The sequence below is a fragment of the Haematobia irritans genome, chromosome 5, assembly GCF_050003625.1.
Source record: "Haematobia irritans isolate KBUSLIRL chromosome 5, ASM5000362v1, whole genome shotgun sequence".
NCBI classification, from domain to species: Eukaryota; Metazoa; Arthropoda; class Insecta; order Diptera; family Muscidae; genus Haematobia; species Haematobia irritans.
The window spans coordinates 5,360,126-5,382,998 of record NC_134401.1 but is presented as its reverse complement, the minus strand read 5'-3'; the positions used below and the strand labels follow the sequence as shown (position 1 = coordinate 5,382,998).

Genomic DNA, 22,873 nt, shown 5'->3' with positions numbered 1-22,873 from the left:
TATTATGGCAATATTCGATTGGAAACATCATAAATTTAAATGTTTCTTTATTTTTAAGTTAAAATATTAGCGGGTTATTAGAAGTATCACAATTATTTATTTTGTATTCTATGTGAGAAACGAGTTTTTTTTATATATATAACAAAATTTATTGAGCAACAAAACATTGAACATTTTATTAAGACTTAGACAAGAAAAATGACAATCGGTGATTCAGAAAAAAACCCACATTCAGTCAAGATGTCGTTTACTTAAAATGAAGGCACAGATCTTATTCATCGGAATCCCTTTTGAGATGTTCTAACAACATTTCATAGCAATAAATTTATGCTGGAAGATTTCACAAATACCTCAAAATACAATATGTTCTTGATTTCTTAATTGAAAAACATTCAACTTTAAGGGAAAGGCCAAAACTCAAAAGCCATTGTCCTCGGCTTAAACTAAACGCATTAACCTTATTTAAAACACCCTTATTTCAAGTAAATATGTCTGTGATTTAATATACCAGTAAGTCTTGTATCCTAAAATGGAGGTTACATATGTACTCTTTCTTGTTAAGTAAAAAATTTTCAAAGAATTCTCTGTGTAAATATTTTATCTTTTATCTTCAAGCTCTAAATTTTGATTTGATTTCAAGTCTAAATTTTGCGGCTTCTCAAGTAAATCATCGTGGAAGTTTCTTTGTTTAATACTAAAGTTTGAATATACAACAATGCTAGTCAATACTGCTTACGAAGGGGATTTTTTATTCGTTCAAATAAAAATATATAATAAATTAAACAATTATGGTGAATTCCCTGGTGTTTGCTTCATAAAACTGATGAAAAAATAATACATACCCATTGAAAATGTAAAATTTCTAAGACACCGTCTTTTTATAGTTGGTGAAAAAATACATTGCTTTGCTTCTAGTATTGATTACATTTCGTTCTGTAAAGTATAACGTTTATCATTTATTTATTCCCATATAAAACTTAAAACAGTTTCATACAAGTCATATATGGAATAGTGATGTAATACAATATTTGCTGTGTTTTTTATAGTAGATATTCTAAAATGAAACCTATTCGATGTATGTAAAAAATTGAAAACTGTTTCAATAAAATAGCTGTAAACAAAAGCTATTTTGAACTTGCAATTCAAATGGCTAAAATTTCTAATTCTGTTTGCTATTTATTTTGATTTGGATTTACTACTAATTCACAATGGTATGTTATTGTGAATGGTGATAAACATTTACTTGAGGTTAGTTTTTAATTAAAAAGTGCTACTAATTCGCATTTGTATTTTAATGGGAACAAAATATTGGCGAATTGTCCACGGAAGAGGCACATTCGATAAAACAAAAACTCTGTATGAGTATGGATTCATGCAGTTACGATCTTAATTTTTTTACATAATTCATTTTTTTTTTGTTCCTAACCTATTCCCACTCTGCCTCGCAACTTTTCGATTGGGAGAAATTTTTTCCTATTAAACGAATGAACTGTTCGATTTTAATATTACCGCTAGAAACCTTCCCATCGAGTAGCGCAAACAGAAAACACAGCTATTAAACAAGTTAATTATTCCGCCACGTGTCGTTCTATACAATTGCATTGTTGCACGAACTTCTCACTCAGTTACAAAGTTTGTTAAGATATAATTTTATAAATATAGTAAATGAGCAGAAAACAAGAAAGTAAGATGCAAAAGCAGAAAAAGAGGAACTTATTGAAAATTTAAACATGTAGAAAGGCAGACAGCGAAAAATACACTGTAAATTATAGACATTTTTGTCTTCATTGAAACATATTACTAGTTATTTTGATATTTGTAGTAATAATAGAATTCTACGACTAGTTCTTGTTATAATCGAAATAATTGGATAAATTTTTTTGGATTAGGGAGCCACCGTGATGCAATGGTTAGCATGCCCGCCTTGCATACACAAGGTCGTGGGTTCGATTGCTGCTTCAACCGAACACCAAAAAGTTTTTCAGCGGTGGATTATCCCACCTCAGTAATGCTGGTGACATTTCTGAGGGGTTCAAAGCGTTTCTAAGTGGTTTCACTGCAATGTGGAACGCCGTTCGGACTCGCCTATAAAAAGGAGGTCCCTTGTCATTGAGTTTAACATGGAATCGGGCAGCACTCAGTGATAAGAGAGAAGTTCACCACTTTGGTATCACAAAGGACTGAATAGTCTAAGTGAGCCTGATAACCTTTTTTGAATTATCTTTAGGTTGTTGTCAAACATCATTATATCATCAAAATGTCTCTAACTTGATTATATCTTCTCTTCCTAATATGGAAATGTTTACTTTTTATTTTATAACCTTAATAAACATAAGCCATATGATAAAATAAATCTTCCCACTTCAGGATCGAAAATCACTATTTTTCTTATGTGTATACATTTTTTTAATAAATTCAATTTATAATTGCGAATATTGTTACTGTGTAGACTTAAAAGGGGGAACCCCTGAATGAAATATTGTATAAACGTCTAAAATAAAATATTCAATTGCACGTTGCGAATAAAATATTTCAAACGAAACAATTTTCTACCTATCATATTTATTCAATAAAGCGTTTTTAATTTTGTTAAAGATAACAATACACTTCAAATTGCTTTTTATCAATACATTCCAAAGGTTATTGCCTACTATGGCAACAAAAAAAAAAAAATAACTTCAATGAATTTCCATATTCCATTAAATAAATTGTGAAAAATATTTTTTGTGTTAGCAACAACTCAACAGAAACTTTGTACACTTTTTCGCAATTATTATTGAGTTTTACATTTTAAAAAATAATTATTTTATTATGTTAAATACCAAAATGCAAATCCAAATTATGAGAGACAATAAACTTTCATATCGATGCTGCATCTTCACGCAGAAAACGAATATGATTGCCTCAAACATGTTTCAAGAACATAACGTTAATTTTGATCGGGGAACACAAGGAACATTTTTGTCGCAAAAATATTGTTTTTTCGCCAAACATAAATATGCTTGCCGAAAGCAGATGCATAAATAACATGATTGCAACATATATGTTACATGTTCTCCACGAAAAAATAACATTATCCTCCTGAAACATATTTGAGGTTATCATATTTTATTAATTTATCTTTAATTTACATATTCAAAAACTCACAATATTTGATTGCAACAAAATTTTTTCAGTGTATCTTCTATTTATATTATGTATTTATTTCAAAACATGTCATCACTTACAGATGCATTCATTGTATCTGTGGCAGACAATTTGACGCTGTATAAATCTTTAACAGAAATTAAAAATAGAGAAGTTTAGAAACTGTGTGTATATCGCTTACTGTTTCCAACAGTAAGCTATTCCATAATAGATAATTTATTTCAATTAAACTAAAGTGTTGATAATAAAAGAAAATAATTCTTGATTAAAAGAATTTATTTTTCAAGTGACTGATATTATTTTAAACTGAATATTTTGTTATAAGAATTTGAAATGTTTGGTCAAAGGGAATTTACAGGTAACCTATACATAATGAATAGTTTTTCACAGAAGCTACATTTTTCATTTTTTTATATACACAGGAAAAAAAATCACAAAAATGTTTCCAATTAAAGTCTTAATTAAATCTTATAAAAATATTAAATTAAAAATTTAATAGATTCAACAAATTTTTTAATTGAAACAGAAATCAATCACAAAGATTAATGGTATCAATTAAAATTAATAGTATCGACAATTATCAATTGGAAAAGTATCAATTAATTTTTTATCAATTAACTTTTACTAAAATTGAAAATATTCCATATTTATCTAAAATGGGTGAAGTCTACTTAAATTGATTTCATAAGTTTCTCTAATGAGTAATTTTTATACCCTGCTCCACACTGTGGAACAGGGTATTATAAGTTAGTGCATATGTTTGTAACACCCAGAAGGAGACGAGATAGACACATGGTGTCTTTGGCAAAAATGCTCAGGGTGGGCTCTTGAGTCGATATAGCGATGTCCGTCTGTCCGTGAACACATTTTTGTAATCAAAGACTAGGTCGCAGTTTTAGTCCAATCGACTTCAAATTTGACACAAGTATGTGTTTTGGCTCAGAATAGATCCCTATTGATTTTGGAAGAAATCGGTTCAGATTTAGATATAGCTCCCATATATATATTTCGCCCGATATGGACTTATATGGCCCCAGAAGCCAGAGTTTTACCCTAATTTACCTAATTTACTTAATTTTGCACACGAAGAACAATTAGTACTATAGTCAAGTGTGCCAAATTTTATTGAAATCGGTTCAGATTTAGATATAGCTCCCATATATATCTTTCGCCCGATATGGACTAATACGGTCCCAGAAGCCAGAGTTTTAACCCAATTTGGTTGAAATTTTGCACAGGGAGTAGAATTAGCATTGTAGCTATGCGTGCCAAATTTTGTTGAAATCGGTTCAGATTTAGATATAGCTCCCATATATAGCTTTCGCCCGATTTACACTCATATGATCACAGAGGCCAATTTTTTGCTCCGATTTAGTTGTACAGGGAGTAGAATTAGCATTGTTGATATGCGTGCCAAATTTGGTTGAAATCGGTTCAGATTTAGATATAGCTCCCATATATAGCTTTCGCCCGATTTACACTCATATGACCACAGCGGCCAATTTTTAACTCCGATTTAGTTGAAATTTTGCACAGGGAGTAGAATTAGCATTGTTGCTATGCGTGCCAAATTTGGTTGAAATAGTTCAGATTTAGGTATAGCTCCCATATATAGCTTTCGCCCGATTTACACTCAATAACATAGAGATTGTGATAACATTGTAATTCCAATACTGTAATATTTAATTATCTTGTTGTATTGGCATATAATTCAATAAACCAATCAATCATATGACCACAGAGGCCAATTTTTAACTCCGATTTAGTTGAAATTTTGCACTGGGAGAAGAATTAGCATTGTAGCTATGCTTGCCAAATTTGGTTGACATCGGTTCAGATTTAGATATAGCTCCCATATATATGTTTTTCTGATTTCGACAAAAATGGTCAAAATACCAACATTTTCCTTGTAAAATCGCCACTGCTAAGTCGAAAGGTTGCAAAAATGACCCTAATTTTCCTAAACTTCTAATACATATATAGCGACCGATAAATCATAAATAAAAATCTTCGAAGTTTCCTTGAAACTGCTTCAGATTTAAACGTTTCCCATATTTTTTACTAACATTGTGATCCACCCTAGTGCATTAGCCGACTTAAATTTTGAGTCTATAGATTTTGTAGAAATCTATCAAATTTTTCCAGATCAAGTGATATTTAAATGTATGTATTTGGGACAAACCTTTATATATAGCCCCCAACACGTTTGACGAATGTGATATGGTATCGAAAATTTAGATCTACTAAGTGGTGCAGGGTATAATATAATATATATAATATATATAATATATATAATATAGTCGGCACCGCCCAACTTTAGACTTTCCTTACTTGTTTTTATTGTTTCCGTCTTGAACTTCATATAGCGCCAAAGACATTATAACATAACAATTTTTAAATCCAAATTTCCTTCAAATTATGAAATTCTATTAAGCAACAGAAAAAATGTATTATTTTTAATAAGTTTTCTTAAATTTGATAAAAATTGTTAACTTATTTGTATCAGGTTGCAATTTTTGCAACCTTTGCAAAATTTCTAAAAGAAAACTATGTTTTCTTTCACGGTGGGTTCACTTTTTCTGGGTGAGGTATAACGATTTTCTAAATTCGTATTTTCAACAAAATAGTTCAGAATTTCAGAACATTTTACCACAATAGCACCCATCATATACTTCGAGTGGCGCAAAAGACATTTTTGCAATTTTGAACTCCAATTGTACCTTTAAACTACGAAAACAAGTAAAAAAATTAATTGCGTCTAAAAACTTTTGTTGAAATTATCGAAAAATATTTTCTTATTTTTGTTATACCGGCGTGTAATCCGCGTTTGTAATACAGTTCAGTTAAAATTTTCTCAAATTTACTTAAATTTTCTGAAATTAACCGAAAATTTCCTTCTTGGAGGTTTCACTGTTTTTTTTAGTGCAGAAAAGAAATAAATTTTTGCACGTATATGTGAATAAACCATGGGTAAAATTATACGAGGTCTTTGTAATTTTATGACCAATTGAAAACAGGTGAAGGTCACTTGAACCATCTGCCTATTTAATTTATTTTATATTGACACATTTTAGGGCAGGCCATTTCCTTTTAATGCATTTCTATGAAAATATAATAATGTGCTTTTATGCTTTCTCTATATTAATATATATATATAAACAAACGGTATTTTCATATTAACTGGGTCAACAGAAATTAAAATTACATTGGAAGATATAGACACAAACAGTAGACACAACGTGAACAAGTTCTCAAAATAAAATGGGGGAAAAAGAGAATCTAATACATCTATCTTAAATTGGCCCATATTTATAAACATTAGGTTATGCCGTAATATTTTTATTTTAATATTTGGAAGTTGAATAATACCACTTCCAAGGGAACATAAGACTACGCCAGTACCTTGAGTAGTAGTATCATGCAAGGGAACTAATTGATAACAATTTTAGAGCAATGGAAGATTTTATTGAAGCGGAGAATTAAGGATATCTATAATATAAAATTTTCTTTTAAATTTGAGTTTTGCATACAATATTGAATTCATTGTTTTTTTCTGGTTTTTCTTCATTTGCCATACATTTAGCCTTGAAGCCAAGATACAAAAATTTCACAAATTTAAAGACGATTAATTTAATTTAAAAGAATTATTAAAGCCTAGTTAAATGTTGTCAAACAATATTTTCTTTCATGTTAAGATGGCCATTTGTAAGTAGAATCACTTGACTTCAGTGAAAAGTTTATCGATTTTGGAATACAAGGAAAAAAAGCTTTATATCAGAAAAATGTGACTTCTACGCTAAGAAAAATTCGTTTCCATATTTAAAGAACGATAAATCTTTAGACTTACGACAATTTTTTCAATGTAGTACTGAAATTTATACGATTTGAAATCGTGTTGTACTAGACTTACAAATATAAAAACAAACCAAAGAGAATGTGTATTTTTCCTTTTTGCTGCTTTTACTAATAAATATAATATTTTAATTAATTATTGTAAATATTGTAATATTTTAATTAATTTATTCTTACTATAAATTAACTTATTTTTGCGTCTTTTTTGAGTTTAGATTAAATGTTAAATCTAGAATTCGTTACACACCAATTAATATTCGGTGTAATAATAACTAATAAATATATGACATATGAATACGTACAAGTATAGCTTGACACCATTAACATACTCCAAATATTCCTAATAAGGCGTAAATTTTAAGCCTACAAACATTCAATGGCCATAATTCAAACTCGTCAGTTAACTTTAAAAACAAGAAAGCAATACCTACCTGTTCCCCTTAATAAACAAACTACTGAACTATACGCCAAATACCTACTAATTTAACACACATAGCGCATGAACATTTAGTATCTTGTGAGTAGAACTCGATTATCTATGGAGAAAATCTACAAAGGTTGTAGTTGATCCTTTTGGGAAAAATTCAGAGAAAACATGGAAAACGAAAGCATATAAATAATAGAGAATAAAAACCTACAATAGAAAAGTTTATTTATAGTTAAAGATTTTTTACTTTCATTTAGCGATTTTGGTATTAATTCAAAGACGAAATCAGACAAGAACAAAGCTATATACGAATAGAAAAATTTCAATTTCACACACAAATTATAAGAAATTTAAAAAAATAATAATTTAAACCCAAGAACTTAAAAAATTTCTCCGAATTTTGGTAGAATATTTTGGGCTCGAGAGACAACCGTGTCGGCGAAACGAAATCACCATATTTGCAAAGACCATACAGCAAAGATTATAAACTTTCTTTTGATTAGTGTACATATATCTATATAAAATATATTTGTGTATAATATAGCCAATATTCCAACATTAAATACAAAGTAGTTGTTTAATATTTGCAAACAATTCCTTGAACGATTTGTTAATGCTTTCCATTTATTTCATAATTCTCTGAATAATTTGAATGATTGTTAGATAACATAAAAAATGTCAAAATATTTGTATGGAATATTCCATTAAGTTCGCTAAGTTAAAAAAAAACAATACCTCCAGTTTAATTCTTTGTATCCATTCCATTGTATTTGTATACCAACAATACATCAAAATTTGATTTATCATTTTTTAATGAACTCAAACAGTTGTCATCTAAATTTGCTTCCAAATGAATGTGTGGGGCATTAAAAGTGCATTTGGAATGTGAACAAAACAGTTAAATACTATTGAAATCAAAATCAAAATAAATTTTTTCTAAAGATTTAATGTCTAGTTTTTTTATTAAAAACTTGAACAAACAATTATTTAGGATGTATTGTTTTAGATCACCATAATAAAATTTGGGACCATCTTTTTATAGTTACTTTTATCAATGATGTGCTTAAGGATCATGTCTTCAAAAAAGTAAAAACAGAAGAAAAGTTCTTAGCATTAGATGTAATTCCACAGAGAAAGGGTTAAATTTCGTTTCCGAGAAAAGAAATAATTTGTTCCATGTAATGCTTAGTACTAAGTTCGTTTCTGCGAAAAACGAATATCTTCATCTATATCCGTAAATGGGGTCTCAAACCCAGGGATGTTAACTTATTTATGCGAAATAATATGTCTGCCTATTATTTCGTGCGAAAAATCCAGGGCTGTATAAATATGTGTCTGAAAATGCTCAAAACAAAGATTTCGCATTTATTCCGCGCTAACGTTTTTTATATGGAGTATAACAGTTTTTCGTGCGAAAACGTGATCTTAGTACTAGTCTTAAGACATTTTTATTAGATCAGTATTTTCGATCAGTATAAAACTGCAATATTCTCTCTTGTCACCTACTCGCAACCCAATCTTAATTTGGACCCTTACATTTTTCATGCATAAAAATGCCAAATGACTAAATTTTAATTGATTAGATATTCACAATAATGTACTATTATGAATTGAAGAAATGTGAAAATAACCATAGAATTTTTTATGGATTAAGTTTTAGTCAAGATAGTTAATTGTGACATAAAGTACAATATTTACATTACTATGTCGGATTGAATTTAGTTTCCGAGAAAACAAATCATATTTTTGCGTGTAAGATATTTTTATTCGATTAGTATTTCCTAATATTTTTTCTTGTCACCTTCTCACATCCCAATCTAATTTGAAACCCTTCAGACCGTTATTTTTAATGCATAAAATTGCTTAATGACGAAGTTTTGATTAGACATTCACAATAATGTACTATTGTGAATTGAGGAAATGTGAAAATAACCATAAAATTTTTTATTGATTTAGTTTTAGTCAATATAGTTAAGTGTGGCATAAAGTATATTTTACTTCACTATACCACAGAAAAGCTTCCAATATTGTCTAGTAATAAAATCGAGTCAAATAAGTATTTTATCGACATAAAATACCCATTTGCATTAAGACAATAAGAGTATTAATTAATTATAAGATACACTTCATTATTTTACATAAAATATAATAATAAAAACATTAAAAAAATTCTTGTTGACAATGGCGCATTTCTTTAAGTTAGACAAATTTTTCTGACATAATCTAAACAAAATTAAAACACAGCTGTTATTACTACTTAAACAAGGAGCTTACCTGCTCTTCACAAAACATATTGACAATCATTAAAACGAACATAGCAAAATTATTCACTTGAAATTTCAATTTGATTTAGTTGATCAGTTGATGAAATATTCGCTTTTCTTAGAATCCCAAATAACAAGATATTTACATCTAATTGATTGATCAAGATATCTAAAGTATATAATACTGTGGCCAAAAAGTAATGTTCATTTTTAGTGTAAAGTTTTCGTGGCGGTGCACTATGAATTACTTCTATTCCGTTAAACTGTTAATACACACAGAGAAGGAATATAATCATCCCAAACATGTTTCAAGAGCAAAATATTATTTTTGGACGGAGAACATGTAACATGTTTGTCGCAACTATGTTATTTTCTCACAATTATGTATCTGATTTCGGTAAACATGTATATTTATGTTGAGAAAACAGCAGTTTTGGGACAAACATGTTCCATGTTCTCCGTCTAAAAATAATATTTTGCTCTTGAAACAAGTTTGGGGTGTTCACATGCATTCTCTGCGTGTAAGTAATATTCTTATACGTAATTTTCTTGAAGTGATTCGTCTAAACATACCATAATTATTGGACAAATATGGGTCATGGTTTTAACTACAATCGTTTTGTCATGCCCTTTCATTTCATTTAGAAGAATAAAAGATTTTTCACTTTAGTAGTATAACCATTGATTTTTTACAAAAGCTTCGAGTGAAAAAACATTGTTAAATTCAATTACTGGAGTTGAATCAACGAATTTAATGGCTTGTTATATGTATGTGGATTGATATTAATATGTTATAAATATTGTATTCATAATTATACAAGGCACGCAAGCCGTTTTGATTGATTTTCGAAATCGATTACTACTGTATCATATATTGTTGACTACTGTATCATATATTGTTGACTATTCCTACCAGAAGATAGTCATATGAAAACGTACAGGAAAAAAACTGAATCGTTAAAGTCATTTAAAAACCTGTTGTTAACAACAACTTAATTTTCTGAATTCACAGCCGACTTCTACCATGAATAATGCCATGTTTCAAGTAAAACACGTATTTAAATTAACGCATTGTGGAAATCTCAAAAAGTGGAGTACCATTTAGATCAATTTTCGCACGAGGTAAAATTAGAAAATTTCAAATTTAGTTGTGTAAACAAATATGTTTTTCTATACAATATGGAAAAATTATATCACTTCTCCACGGGAAATGGATCATCCACAGGACCGGTGCAGGACTAGTCCCTGGTATATATGGACCAGTCCCAGTTCTGGTCAAAACGTATGGAAGGAACCGGTCTCTTTAACATGGATTTGTCATTGACGGGGTAAATTTACACTTTAGGACACGTCTTGGACTCATTCCAAAGGACACGTCCTGAGACAATTAATAGGAGCACCCCATAGACAGGTACTCATGAACCAGTCCCAGACAAACTATTGAGAATGTTTCCTTTTTGGCACGAATCGCATCAGAAGTGATAAACTTTCGAACTATGTTGAACAATAGATTATTCTGATAATCGTATTTCACTAAATGTGTATATCCAATAAGATTCTAATTTCATGCGACCATAGGAAATCAATAAATTATGACTATTTAAAAATTGCGACAAACTGGAGTACCGGTACTAGTTCTGTAACATAATATGTCCGTCAGTAGTAATTTGTACCAATTTCCCGTAGGGTTACTTCAAAACATAAGGGACGCAAATTTGAAAGAACCAACATTTTAATCAAAAGATTTCTCAAAGTAAAGACTATATTTGTTTGTCCTTAATATTTCATAAATGCTGTGTCCTAAAATTTAAATGGAATAATATTTCATATTAGATCAAGTTTTTGCACTACAATGAATTATGCGGCTATAAATATTTCATCAATAAAATCGATGCTCACATGTGTCTACTTTCACGGAAATTACTTTTGATTTCAATTCGGCAGACAACATCAACATTTATTTAATATAATTGCTTACGATATCCTATTGAAATTGTATCACAATTGATTGGCGTTTACAGGCCAAGGGCGTTGCCTTGGTATCTCCCAAATGACACATAAAATTGTGACATTTTTATAGAAATTTATAGCAACAATTTCCAGTTGATTTAAATGATAGCGTAACATATGCTAAACCACGGTCTAATGTGACCATAGGTCACTAGGGAAAAATTTCACCAATAAAAGTCGTATAGAACCTCAATACTGTCTTGCGACGTTACGCTCCTTTACAATGCCATGTAACTAAATTTTAATATTCTTCTGACCCAAATAGATTCATTGTATCATCCTCCTACACATGAATGTATCGCCGTTTTGTTCTACTTGTGATGGAACAACTCAAAGTCTTAATCAAATATTTGACCCACTTATTATCGTTGGTGTTTTTGTGTGAAAATTTATTACAAACAAAGAGCACACCTGTTCTAAATGGCTTTGTTTTTACTTTCTTTCCAAGGTCAACCACCAAGAGGATTATTCGACAAACGTTTTTTATTACCATTAAGCATGCATTAATTTAATTGTAACACCTTAAAGAGCAATATTAAATTTTTTATTGTTGTTGTTTTTTTCTATTCATTACAGATTGTCTTTTCCATCATAGTGGTAAAATAGACCACTGATTTAAACCAATTCTCAAAAAAGAAGAAAAGACTTTAGACATTATTGGAGGTGGAGAACCGTCGCCATATAACTGGGTGGTTTTGCTTGAGAATATTCGAGGAAGACCATTGTAATTTATTTAAACCGAGACGTCGGACAATTGTTTAAACTGTTTTACGTGGAAGGGTATGGTATATTTTCTGGGGGACTGGGGCATGGGAGATTCTGACTGTGCGTCATATCATCAACATGTTCCAAATACTATACAACAACAAAACCATCAATTCCATAATCATCACCATCGTCAGCATGAACATGAACAGCTGTCTCAACAACAACAGCACCAGCAACATGTTGACCAAGTTGCACCAAATCTAAACCAATTGTCGCCACTACAGTTTGGTAGTCACAATAGTGCAACATCGTCGTCATCGTCATTGTCCACAGCTCTAAGTAATCCAGGAGCAGTTGCGGAATTTACCAACACCTCCGCCGCAACAACTCAACAACCCCAACATGTTGCCACAAGTACATTGGTCACTGCCAATTTGCAGCAATTGTCTGTAAGCAGTAATAATTTGAAATCGTTGGCCACATCGATTGCAACAACCAATAACGCTTCCACTGTACATCAACAACAACAATCGTCGCAAAGTCATCATCCTTTGGCGAGTGCGGCTGCTGCCCTACATCAGTATTTAGGACATCAACGTCAACGTTCAGAATCCTGTGCAGGTTTAGCCACAAACACTGGTGCTATTGATTTTGTGACAGGCAAACATGCAGTTTCTGAATCATCATCAGCAACAAATGTTAGTAAAAATAGTGGCAATTTTAAAGCTGTAGCTGCTGGATCAGATCATTTGGCTATACAACAGCCACCACTTAAACAACAATTTCAGACCCAGTTGAGTAAGGATCATTTGGAGAGTGAAGATGAAGTTGCTTTACAGCCATTGTCGAATCAGGTAAATACAGAAGACATAAACAACATCCAAAAATTTTTCATCTAAATATTTGCATCTTCATTTTTTATGATGCTTTAAGGGCATGGGTCTGAGTATTTACAATGTGGACATTTTAGGAAAACATCCGCAGTTTTTTCTACTCTCAGTAATGCTTATAAAATATCAAAATGTTTAAAGGGGCTCCAAGTGGTTTCAAGTAGAGATTTACACGACGTTTGGACTAGACTATTAGAAATTGGTAGAACTCGTTGATAAAAGAGAAGTTGTTAGCCTCAGTTTTTATTTTCACCATATGTCCTCTATCTTATAGAATAGTCTGAAACATCGGGCAGCCACAATACCTAACCTAACCTCTTATAGACAAAACTTTTATTAACAAAATATTTAATTCAGTTTTTTTTAATTTTCACCATTTTGCTTAGAAGGTTCTATGAGAAGATCAGAACTTTCAGAGAAATCAGTGACTGTCGGTTTTCTTCTGTCGCAACTAATTGGTATTCTTTTTATCGATATATGCTGCTATATATCAAATTTCAATATTGCTCCCATATATGTACTCCGCTTTTTACAAATATGATTATATTACCCTTATTTATTAAGGAATCTTCCTTAACATTCTATCAAAGTGAAGAACATCAAGCAAACCGGATTCCATACGTACACAGTTCGATTTTCCCTTTCATTATTAATTTACATTATTCTTTTATAAGGTATTTCTTTCCACCTTATAAACAGACATCCGATTGAGATATATAGGTCATTTATAAGACTTGATTTGGCTATAAGAAATTCAATTCATAAGAAATGTTAGGCCATAAGGTAAGGTTGGGGCCACCGTAGTGCAATGGTTAGCATGCCCACCTTGCATACACAAGGTCGTGGGTTCGATTCCTGCTTCGACCGAACACCAAAAAGTTTTTCAGCGGTGGGTTATCCCACCTAAGTAAAGCTGGTGACATTTCTGAGGGTTTCAAAGCTTCTCTAAGTGGTTTCACTAGAATGTGGAACGACGTTCGGACTCGGCTATAAAAAGGAGGTCTCTTGTCATTGAGCTTAACATGGAATCGGGCAGCACTCAGTGATAAGGGAGAAGTTTACCAATGTGGTATCACAATGGACCGAATAGTCTAAGTGAGCCTGATACATCAGGCTGCCACCTAACCTAACCTAAGGTTGGTGTTGAATATCAAGTATTTGGCTTTAGTCGAGACTTTATTTCTCATTTGAAATAATGAAAATTTCATGTTTATAATTTTGAAATTTTCTATTATTATTCCAGGTCGGAGGACACACCCGCCTATTGTTGCTTAATCAATCAACTGTTATAAAGCCGCTTAATTTGCGTGAATTAGATTTTTATCAAAACATTCCGCAGGATATACAGAAGTTTGTTCCCAAATATAAAGGTAAGAATCTTAATATTATTCATCGCTATACAGCCTACATCATACACAATCATCTTGTTTTCTTGTTTCATCAAAACAACTTACATTAAAATGAGATAGACAAAAAAATTATTAGCTATATTTAGTATGATGTATGTATCGATGTATATCATCTGCTGATATTTGATGCATTGTCTTACGTTTTCTTTCAAACTAATACATTTGTAAATACTAAAGCTTGAAAAAAAAAATCAGTACAAGAAAAACCTAAAACATTTTTTGAATATTTCAACAACATTGTTTTCACATTTATAATAAAACATTGTCAAAAACCAACAAAAGCAAAGAACCATCAACCATTACTGTCTCTTGAAACCCATTACATTTAATGTAAAATGCATTTGTAATAGAAATACATAAAAAAAGATTATCTTTAACAATCAATAGAAGATTTGTTTTAAATAAATACATAAGAAATTCCAAAATAAAAAATAAAAAGAAACTGTGATAAAAGAACATTCTCAACGCCTCTTTTGAAAAAAGAAAATTAAACAATGAAGAAAAAAGTGTATTTCTTATATGTATGTTTTTATTCTTTCTTTCGTTTACTTTTAGCAAAACCATTTAGTATAACTACTTAGATACAAATCTTTAAATTTTATGTGATGCCAATATTTATTTAAGTAAAATTGTGATATATTTTTTTGAAATAAAAAAATTAAAACTTATAGTAAGAACTTGAAGAAAAGAAAACAAATGAACAAATTTTTATACTCTAATAATTATTTATACATTATTTATAATATACAACTATTTCTTTATACAAATAAAATCGAAATTTTAAAATGCAATTCAACATCACCTTAACACAAATCGAGTGAAATCATTGCTTTGCGAATGAAAAAAGCTACTAATCTTTGACGGTTTTACGAGGAGACCTCACCGCAGGGAGTGTACACAGTGTAAATCAATTCAATTAATTGAAAATAAAGGAAAATTAAAAGCGTATGTAGCATATGTAATAGAAACCGATGGCCAAACATTAACTATTTTCTATTCCAATTATGAGTGTTTCAATACATGTTCTAACGATTTTTTTATTGATTTTTACCATTCAATGAGTTATAAATCCTTTTGGGCTTGTTAACTCTTGTATATAAATACGAATGAACCAATATTTTAACTATATTAGATCTATTATTTCCATACAATTTTCACTTACATTCAATATGTTATCAATAAAATTTTCCAAAAATTTGATAAATTGATTTGAATTTTTTTTATTAATTTTATGAAATTATCCATCTTGTGAAAAGTAAAAACGACAAAGAAAAAATCGTATGTTTCCAATCACGACCAAAATAAAATAAGCTATAGTCAAATTTTATTGTTCCCAAAATATTCATTATTTTTTTCTTAATTTTGAATACATTTTTAACTCGATTTCCGGCATATTAATTTTTAAAATATAATTTTGGGCTAAATTTTTTCAAAATGTATACAACTGATTTAAGTATAATAAAAATAAATTCGGACTTTTTTCTTTTTCATATCGGGTATATAATTACAAAATTAAACCTTTAAAAAATTGATATATGCTATTTTTTGTCAACTGTGTACACTCCCATTGTTAATAAACTAAGTTAAGTCCGCTTGTTTGAAAAAAATAAATACAATTAAAAGAAACTGTGACTTCAATGTAATAGCAAATCCCTATTTGAATTGCTTTGAATTGTTAAATAAATAACGAGAGGCAATTAAAATGGAATTTCTTTGATTTTACAGCGTATTTTAATTGTACCGTAAATTTTGTTGATATGAGAAAAAAATATGCTGATCAAGTCAAGTGTTCCATAGTGTGGTTAAAACTTTATGTATGATATTACACATTTGAGATGATGGGGTAAGTGCCAAAAATCTTAATGCAACAACAACAACAACTCAAACAAACCACAACCAACAACCAGAACAGAAGTACCTTATTTAGAAACCTTTTAGCCAGGATTTTTTTTGTGTTATACTTTGTAGTTCTTATGTACCATAAATAATCGTACTATTTCGAAACAGCCAAATTGCCCAAATGACGGCTCCATCCACAACTTACTCGGTGCTGAGAGAAACATTGAGAAAACGAAGCGTGCTCTCTTTCTAAGACTCATAAGCCTAAAAAGGGAGGAGAAGCCTTAACATGCGAAGGAACGCGGCGGCGGACCCTCATGTCTATGATATATCTAGCACGCGGAGGCTTTTGTATTGAAGACTCTCGAAGCTCCATAAAAAAAGAGTAATTTGTTGTTTAAAAAAGCTCATTTTTTTTTGTTTAAAGCTACACAAACATATCTATTATTGTCTCGTTGTATTCATAAAACAGAAGAATGCACATCCATCGTCCGTGAAGAACTCATTCGTGTGTGTAGTCTTCGTTCATTGTATGCGTTCGTACACAAAACTGTTCTTCGAGGACTCTTTGTGTCAATGTTTTGTGTATCTCTGTCATCACTTAGGGACCTCGTACTACTACTATCTACTACTACAGCCCTATCACGAACCTAATCAAAACTCACAAATGCTCTCCTGCTCATCCGTTAAATGAGTGAAACCGAGAAAACCTAAATAACCTAAAACGTTAAACGAGTATGGCGGGTTTGTATAATATTTAAATTTACTAAACTTGTTTATTTATATCATTAATCAACCAATTTAATTACATATATATATTTTATATACTAGATACACTTATATGTATGTATATTTTTTATTAATATTCGGTTATTATGTATTTCAATAGGGACAAAAGCGAATAGTATTACGAAGACCGTGATTACTTTCATAAATTGAAAGAAAATTTCCCTTAATAGGTTTTTGTTTATTAAAATAACTTCAACTGAGCATACATTTGACTTGGATAATTTTGCTAAAATTTAAGCAAAGTCTTATTTGACCGACCTTATCGATGGAATGGTTAACAAAATTGTTTTATATTATATTAATATGTTATTAAATCGTTTGAGGTTTAAAAATTTGTTCGATGATAGTTAAACTTCCGAAAAGTTTAGACGAATTTCTTGACTATTTTTATTCTCTATAAATGTGTGGCACGCAACTATGGGAAGAATTTGACTCATAAACCCCCATGGTAACTGCCTGTAATAACAGACAGTTACCATACCTAATCTAAGCTAGCGGAGCCATTGAATAGAAATTTGTTTTAATATATGTATTCCATAGGGTTTATGTACGGTTCTGCACATCGTTACATCTTTCTAAATTGTTGATTATCATTACAAACCCAGTAATCTAATTTCCAAAACCGATATCATATTTATACATATTTAAAATCAACAAAATTTGGTATGTGTAATTGAATAAATGTGCTCAACAAACATAAAATATAGGCAAGAAAGGGAGGGTGTCTGAAAGATAAAACATTTCTCAAATTTGGTTATTACAGCGAAAACCCAAAGGGAAGGCGTTAACGTTTCTAAAGTCGAATCTTCACTAACAAAAATGATAATTTTTAAGTAGAAAATAAAATAAGTTTATCTTACATATAAAAATGTAACATTTTGTTATTTTCTTAATTTATCTCGAAGATAAAATATTACTTAACTTTCTTCATAACACGAAAATTTCTTCATAAAAAATATTTTTTGTCTTGAATCACAGATATGATAGTATCAATTAAAACATTAATTGAAAGTCAATTAAAAAATTAATTCGTACTATTAACATTTGTGATGGATTATTGTTTCAATTAAAAAATTTGTTGAATCAATTAAATTTTTAATACAATATTTTTATACCCTGCGCCACACTGTGGAACGGGGTATTATAAGTTAGTGCATATGTTTGCAACACCCAGAAGGAGACGAGATAGACACATGGTGTCTTTGGCAAAAATGCTCAGGGTGGGCTCCTGAGTCGATATAGCCATGTCCGTCTGTCTGTGAACACATTTTTGTGATCAAAATCTAAGTCGCAGTTTTTATCCAATCGACTTCAAATTTGGCACAAGTATGTGTTTTGGTCCAGAATATAACCCTATTGAAATCGGTTCAGATTTAGATATAGCTCCCATATATATCATTCGCCCGATATGGGCTTATATGGCCCCAGAAGCCAGAGTTTTTCCCTAATTTGCTTAAAATTTTGCACAAGAAGAACAATTAGTACTATAGTCAAGTGTGCCACATTTTATTGAAATCGGTTCAGATTTAGATATAGCTCCCATATATATCTTTCGCCCGATATGGACTTATATGGCCCCAGAAGCCAGAGTTTTACCCCAATTTGGTTGAATAGGAGTACAATTAGTAGTGTAGTCAAGTGTACCAAATTTTATTGAAATCGGTTCAGATTTTGATATAGCTCCCATGTATATCGTTCGCCCGATTTACACCATATGACCACAGTGGTCAATCTTTTACTCCGATTTACTTGAAATTTTGCACAGGAAGTAGAATTAACATTCCAAATGTTTGTACCAAATTAGGTTGAAATCGGTTCAGATTTAGATATAGCTCCCATAAATAGCTTTCGCCCGATTTACACTCATATGACCACAGAGGCCAATTTTTTACTCCTATTTAGTTGAAATTTTGCACAGGGAGTAGAATTAGCATTGTAGCAATGCGTACCAAACTTGGTTGAAATCGGTTCAGATTTAGATAGAGTTCCCATACATATGTTTTTCTGATTTCGACAAAAATGGTCAAAATACCTTGTAAAAATGTGTCTAATTTTCCTAAACTTCTAATACATATATATCGAGCGATAAATCATAAATAAACTTTTTCGAAGTTTCCTTAAAATTGCTTCAGATTTAAATGTTTCCCATATTTTTTTACTAACATTGTGTTCCACCCTAGTGCATTATCCGACTTAAATTTTGAATCTATAGATTTTGTAGAAGTCTATTAAATTCTGTCCAGATCGAGTGATAGGGTAAGTGCAGCAAATTTGGTATAGGCTGGTAATGTGGTATAGTAGCTTTATTCTCTATCTAACAACATACGAAGAACTAAATCAAGGTGAATAGATTGTGTCTGTCAGAAAATGAAGCTATCAAAGATCAATTTGATTTTTGCAACTCTTTCTTTGTGCCAGTTGAAAGAATTCACATTTACCCGTGCTCGAAGGTTTTTTTTGGTGGTTCTTAATCATTTCGTTTTGTGTGCAGATATATTTTAAATTTATTAATTTTTGGATGTAAATAACTGACGAGTACTAAATAATCATAAAATGTATGCAATTGCGATACACATATTGCATTTATTTTTTTTACAAAAAAATATACATTATGGTGTACCACATTACCTGCACATTTTATGAATCCGTGCTTAATGTGTTTTTTAATAAATTCGCAAATATATCCGAAATTATGGGTTTCTAATTTTTCGCTTATAGTTGCGTGGATGGCTAACACTAGTAAAATGAATGTGGTAAAATCTTAGCCTCGTCAAAGAAAAACAAAAAATTTGGCTTTCGAAAAACAAATGGGCATACCACATTTGCTGCACTTACCCTATATAAATGTATGTATTTGGGACAAACCTTTATATATAGCACCCAACGCATTTGACGGACATGATATGGTATCGAAAATTTAGATCTACAAAGTTGTGCAGGGTATAATATAGTCGGCCCCGCCCGACTTTAGACTTTCCTTACTTGTTTAAAACTCAATTAAGACTTTAATTTGAAAATTTTTCGTGAACTTTTTTCTGTGTAGTTAACGAAAAAACGAAGAAATGCAGCTTTTAATAACAGTGAAAAAATGAAGAAATTCCGCTTTTAGTAACACCCATAGTTATCTATGTGTCCTTCGAATCGTTCTTATCCTTTTCTCGTATCACAATGCCTATGTATGTTCAGTCGAAGACAGCATTTTCTTTTTTCAAAAATTGGCCTTAATATTGAGTGAAAAAGTATGATTTGCAAAAATTCAGTTTTATTTAACTTCATCAGTTACGTTTTCGCCCTTCATTAAGATTAATAGAGATTCATTGCACTTGAGTTTCTCGTCGTTTTATTCATTTGTATGTATGTATATTCAGTACCTGTGCAAAAATCGTTCGTGCATATATCCTATGGAATTATATTTTCATACACACTGTTTCGTATCAGTGCATATCAAATCATTCGTCCGTTATTACTTCTCATTTAATTAATTCGTATTTTTAGCTTAACTGCTATTTTACATCACATTATTGTGAATCAATTCAATTGATCAACAACAATAACCTAAAAAAAACAATTTTTTAAATCGACCAATTTATTTAACATAAATACGCGAATTTAATTCTAATATAATTTTCTTTACTAATATGTCATATGATCTGAATTTTACTTACAGGTGTTATGCAAGCCACTACAATGGGAGGTTGTAAATTAGAAAAACGTTATTCGCCCAGTTTCCGCGAAGAACCCCAACGTAAGATGAGCGCCTCCAAACGTAAAAGAGATGAGATTTTAAGGTAGGTGTTAAAAACAAAGTGTATATATAACACTATATATTTCGGTTACTACTGTTCCTTTAACATAGATCTTTTTTTGTAAAGATCACTTTTAAAATATTTTCAATTTTTTAGATATTTTGTGGTTGTGTTTGTGAGAGAGTAATTGAAAAAATATTATGAAATGGGTATGAAACCAAATAATAATAATTTTTTGTATATATATGATATTTGATTTGTACATACATAAATATGTGGTTTAAATATTACATATATCTAAAATTACACACACGCCCTACATCCGATATAAAATTTAGATCTGCATATTTGGCCAACATTTTAATTAGGTTCCTCGAATTGTGGACATTATATACAAATTTTCTCCAAAGAGGATGAATAAAATCTTAAACCAGTGAATTTATATAAAAGTTTATCAAATAGAAAACTCGACGAACTACACACGTTGGCATAACAACGTAACATAACTTGATATTTTTGATATTCCGGGAGGACTACCTGCACATAATAGACTTTCAATTGACGCGTGTATTTGATAATTAGAATACGTTGGGTTTGGAAGTATTTCGAAACTCAATTCCTGGATTGCCTTCCATTTTTGCCATCACATTGCCCACAACAAATATTTACAAAGCTCTTTAATAGTATATTTTCAGAATTCTTAGTTTTTTGTTAACCTTTTATTACATTTATCATAGCTGCGATACCCTATAGGTATATACTCTTCCTATAATACTGACATTTAGAAGGCATAATAATAATGAGAACAATTTGAAAATGACTGTAAAATTTTAGCTAAGAAAAAATCCATAGCATTGAGGGTTGACAATACATTGACATTATCTGCGTTTTTCGCGTTAGTTTTATAATTTTTGGAATTGCTGGATGTAGGGCGGGTGTTTTAAACAAAACCAAATTACTCTGCTACTTATTTTAGGCTCCGTAAGGCCGTACAAAGCAATTGCTGCTCCATAAACTCTAAAAACAAATGGCCAAACAAATCGCAAAATATACTACAAGACGCATGTGACAGATCCTCGTATAAATATGAAAATAATTTCCAAACCATATAGTTTTTGGAGAGAACGTTACTATGCGAAGAGGGTTTTTATGCCAGTATAATATTTGCTTGCGAAAAGAATGAATTGACTTAGCATCTTCTTTTTCTCCCTCAAACTTTTGCAGAATGAAAGTACACAAGAATGGAAATGCTGCGGATGTCATCAAGAGTATATCGCAATTGGACAATTCCAACAAACAATGTAAGTTTGTTGTAAATGTAAATATTTCAAATATTATTAACACAATCGGTTCTGCCGTTTACTTTTTTTTATAGATTTCCTTATGTTGGAAAATATAACATCACAATTTCGTAATCCTTGTATACTGGATTTGAAAATGGGCACACGTCAGCATGGAGATGATGCTTCGGCTGAGAAACGTTCTAAACAAATGGCAAAATGTGCTGCTAGCACCTCAGCATCTTTGGGCGTTCGCCTGTGTGGTATGCAAACCTATCAAGTTCATTTGGACCAGTACGCAAAACGCGACAAATATTGGGGTCGAGAATTGAATGAGATGGGATTTAAACAGGCTCTACATGATTTCTTCTATAATGGATATCGTTTGCGTACGCGTGTCATACGAAAGATTGTGCAACGGCTATTGCAATTGCGTCGAGTTATTGAGAAACAATCCAGCTATAGATTTTATTCCTGGTGAGTAGCATAGCATTTTATATAAATCGAGGAAA

At 30.7% G+C, this 22,873-nt stretch overlaps 1 protein-coding gene and 1 long non-coding RNA gene across 6 annotated transcripts in view; one reads left to right on the top strand and one right to left on the bottom strand.

Annotated features, from left to right (window-relative positions):
• LOC142241043 (uncharacterized) overlaps nt 1-22,873 on the bottom strand; it is a 60,590-nt gene that overhangs the window by 29,418 nt on the left and 8,299 nt on the right. The gene's annotated exons all lie outside the window — the stretch shown is intronic.
• The window catches only part of Ip6k (Inositol hexakisphosphate kinase), a 118,095-nt gene that overhangs the window by 90,429 nt on the left and 4,793 nt on the right, over nt 1-22,873 (top strand). For all 5 annotated transcript variants that reach the window (XM_075312783.1, XM_075312784.1, XM_075312782.1 and 2 more), the window contains 5 exons: nt 12,277-13,262; nt 14,542-14,668; nt 21,003-21,123; nt 22,306-22,382; nt 22,457-22,838. In XM_075312783.1, the coding sequence (XP_075168898.1) occupies nt 12,483-13,262; nt 14,542-14,668; nt 21,003-21,123; nt 22,306-22,382; nt 22,457-22,838 (1,487 nt within the window). In that variant the 5' untranslated portion in view covers nt 12,277-12,482. The remainder of the gene's footprint in view (nt 1-12,276; nt 13,263-14,541; nt 14,669-21,002; nt 21,124-22,305; nt 22,383-22,456; nt 22,839-22,873) is intronic.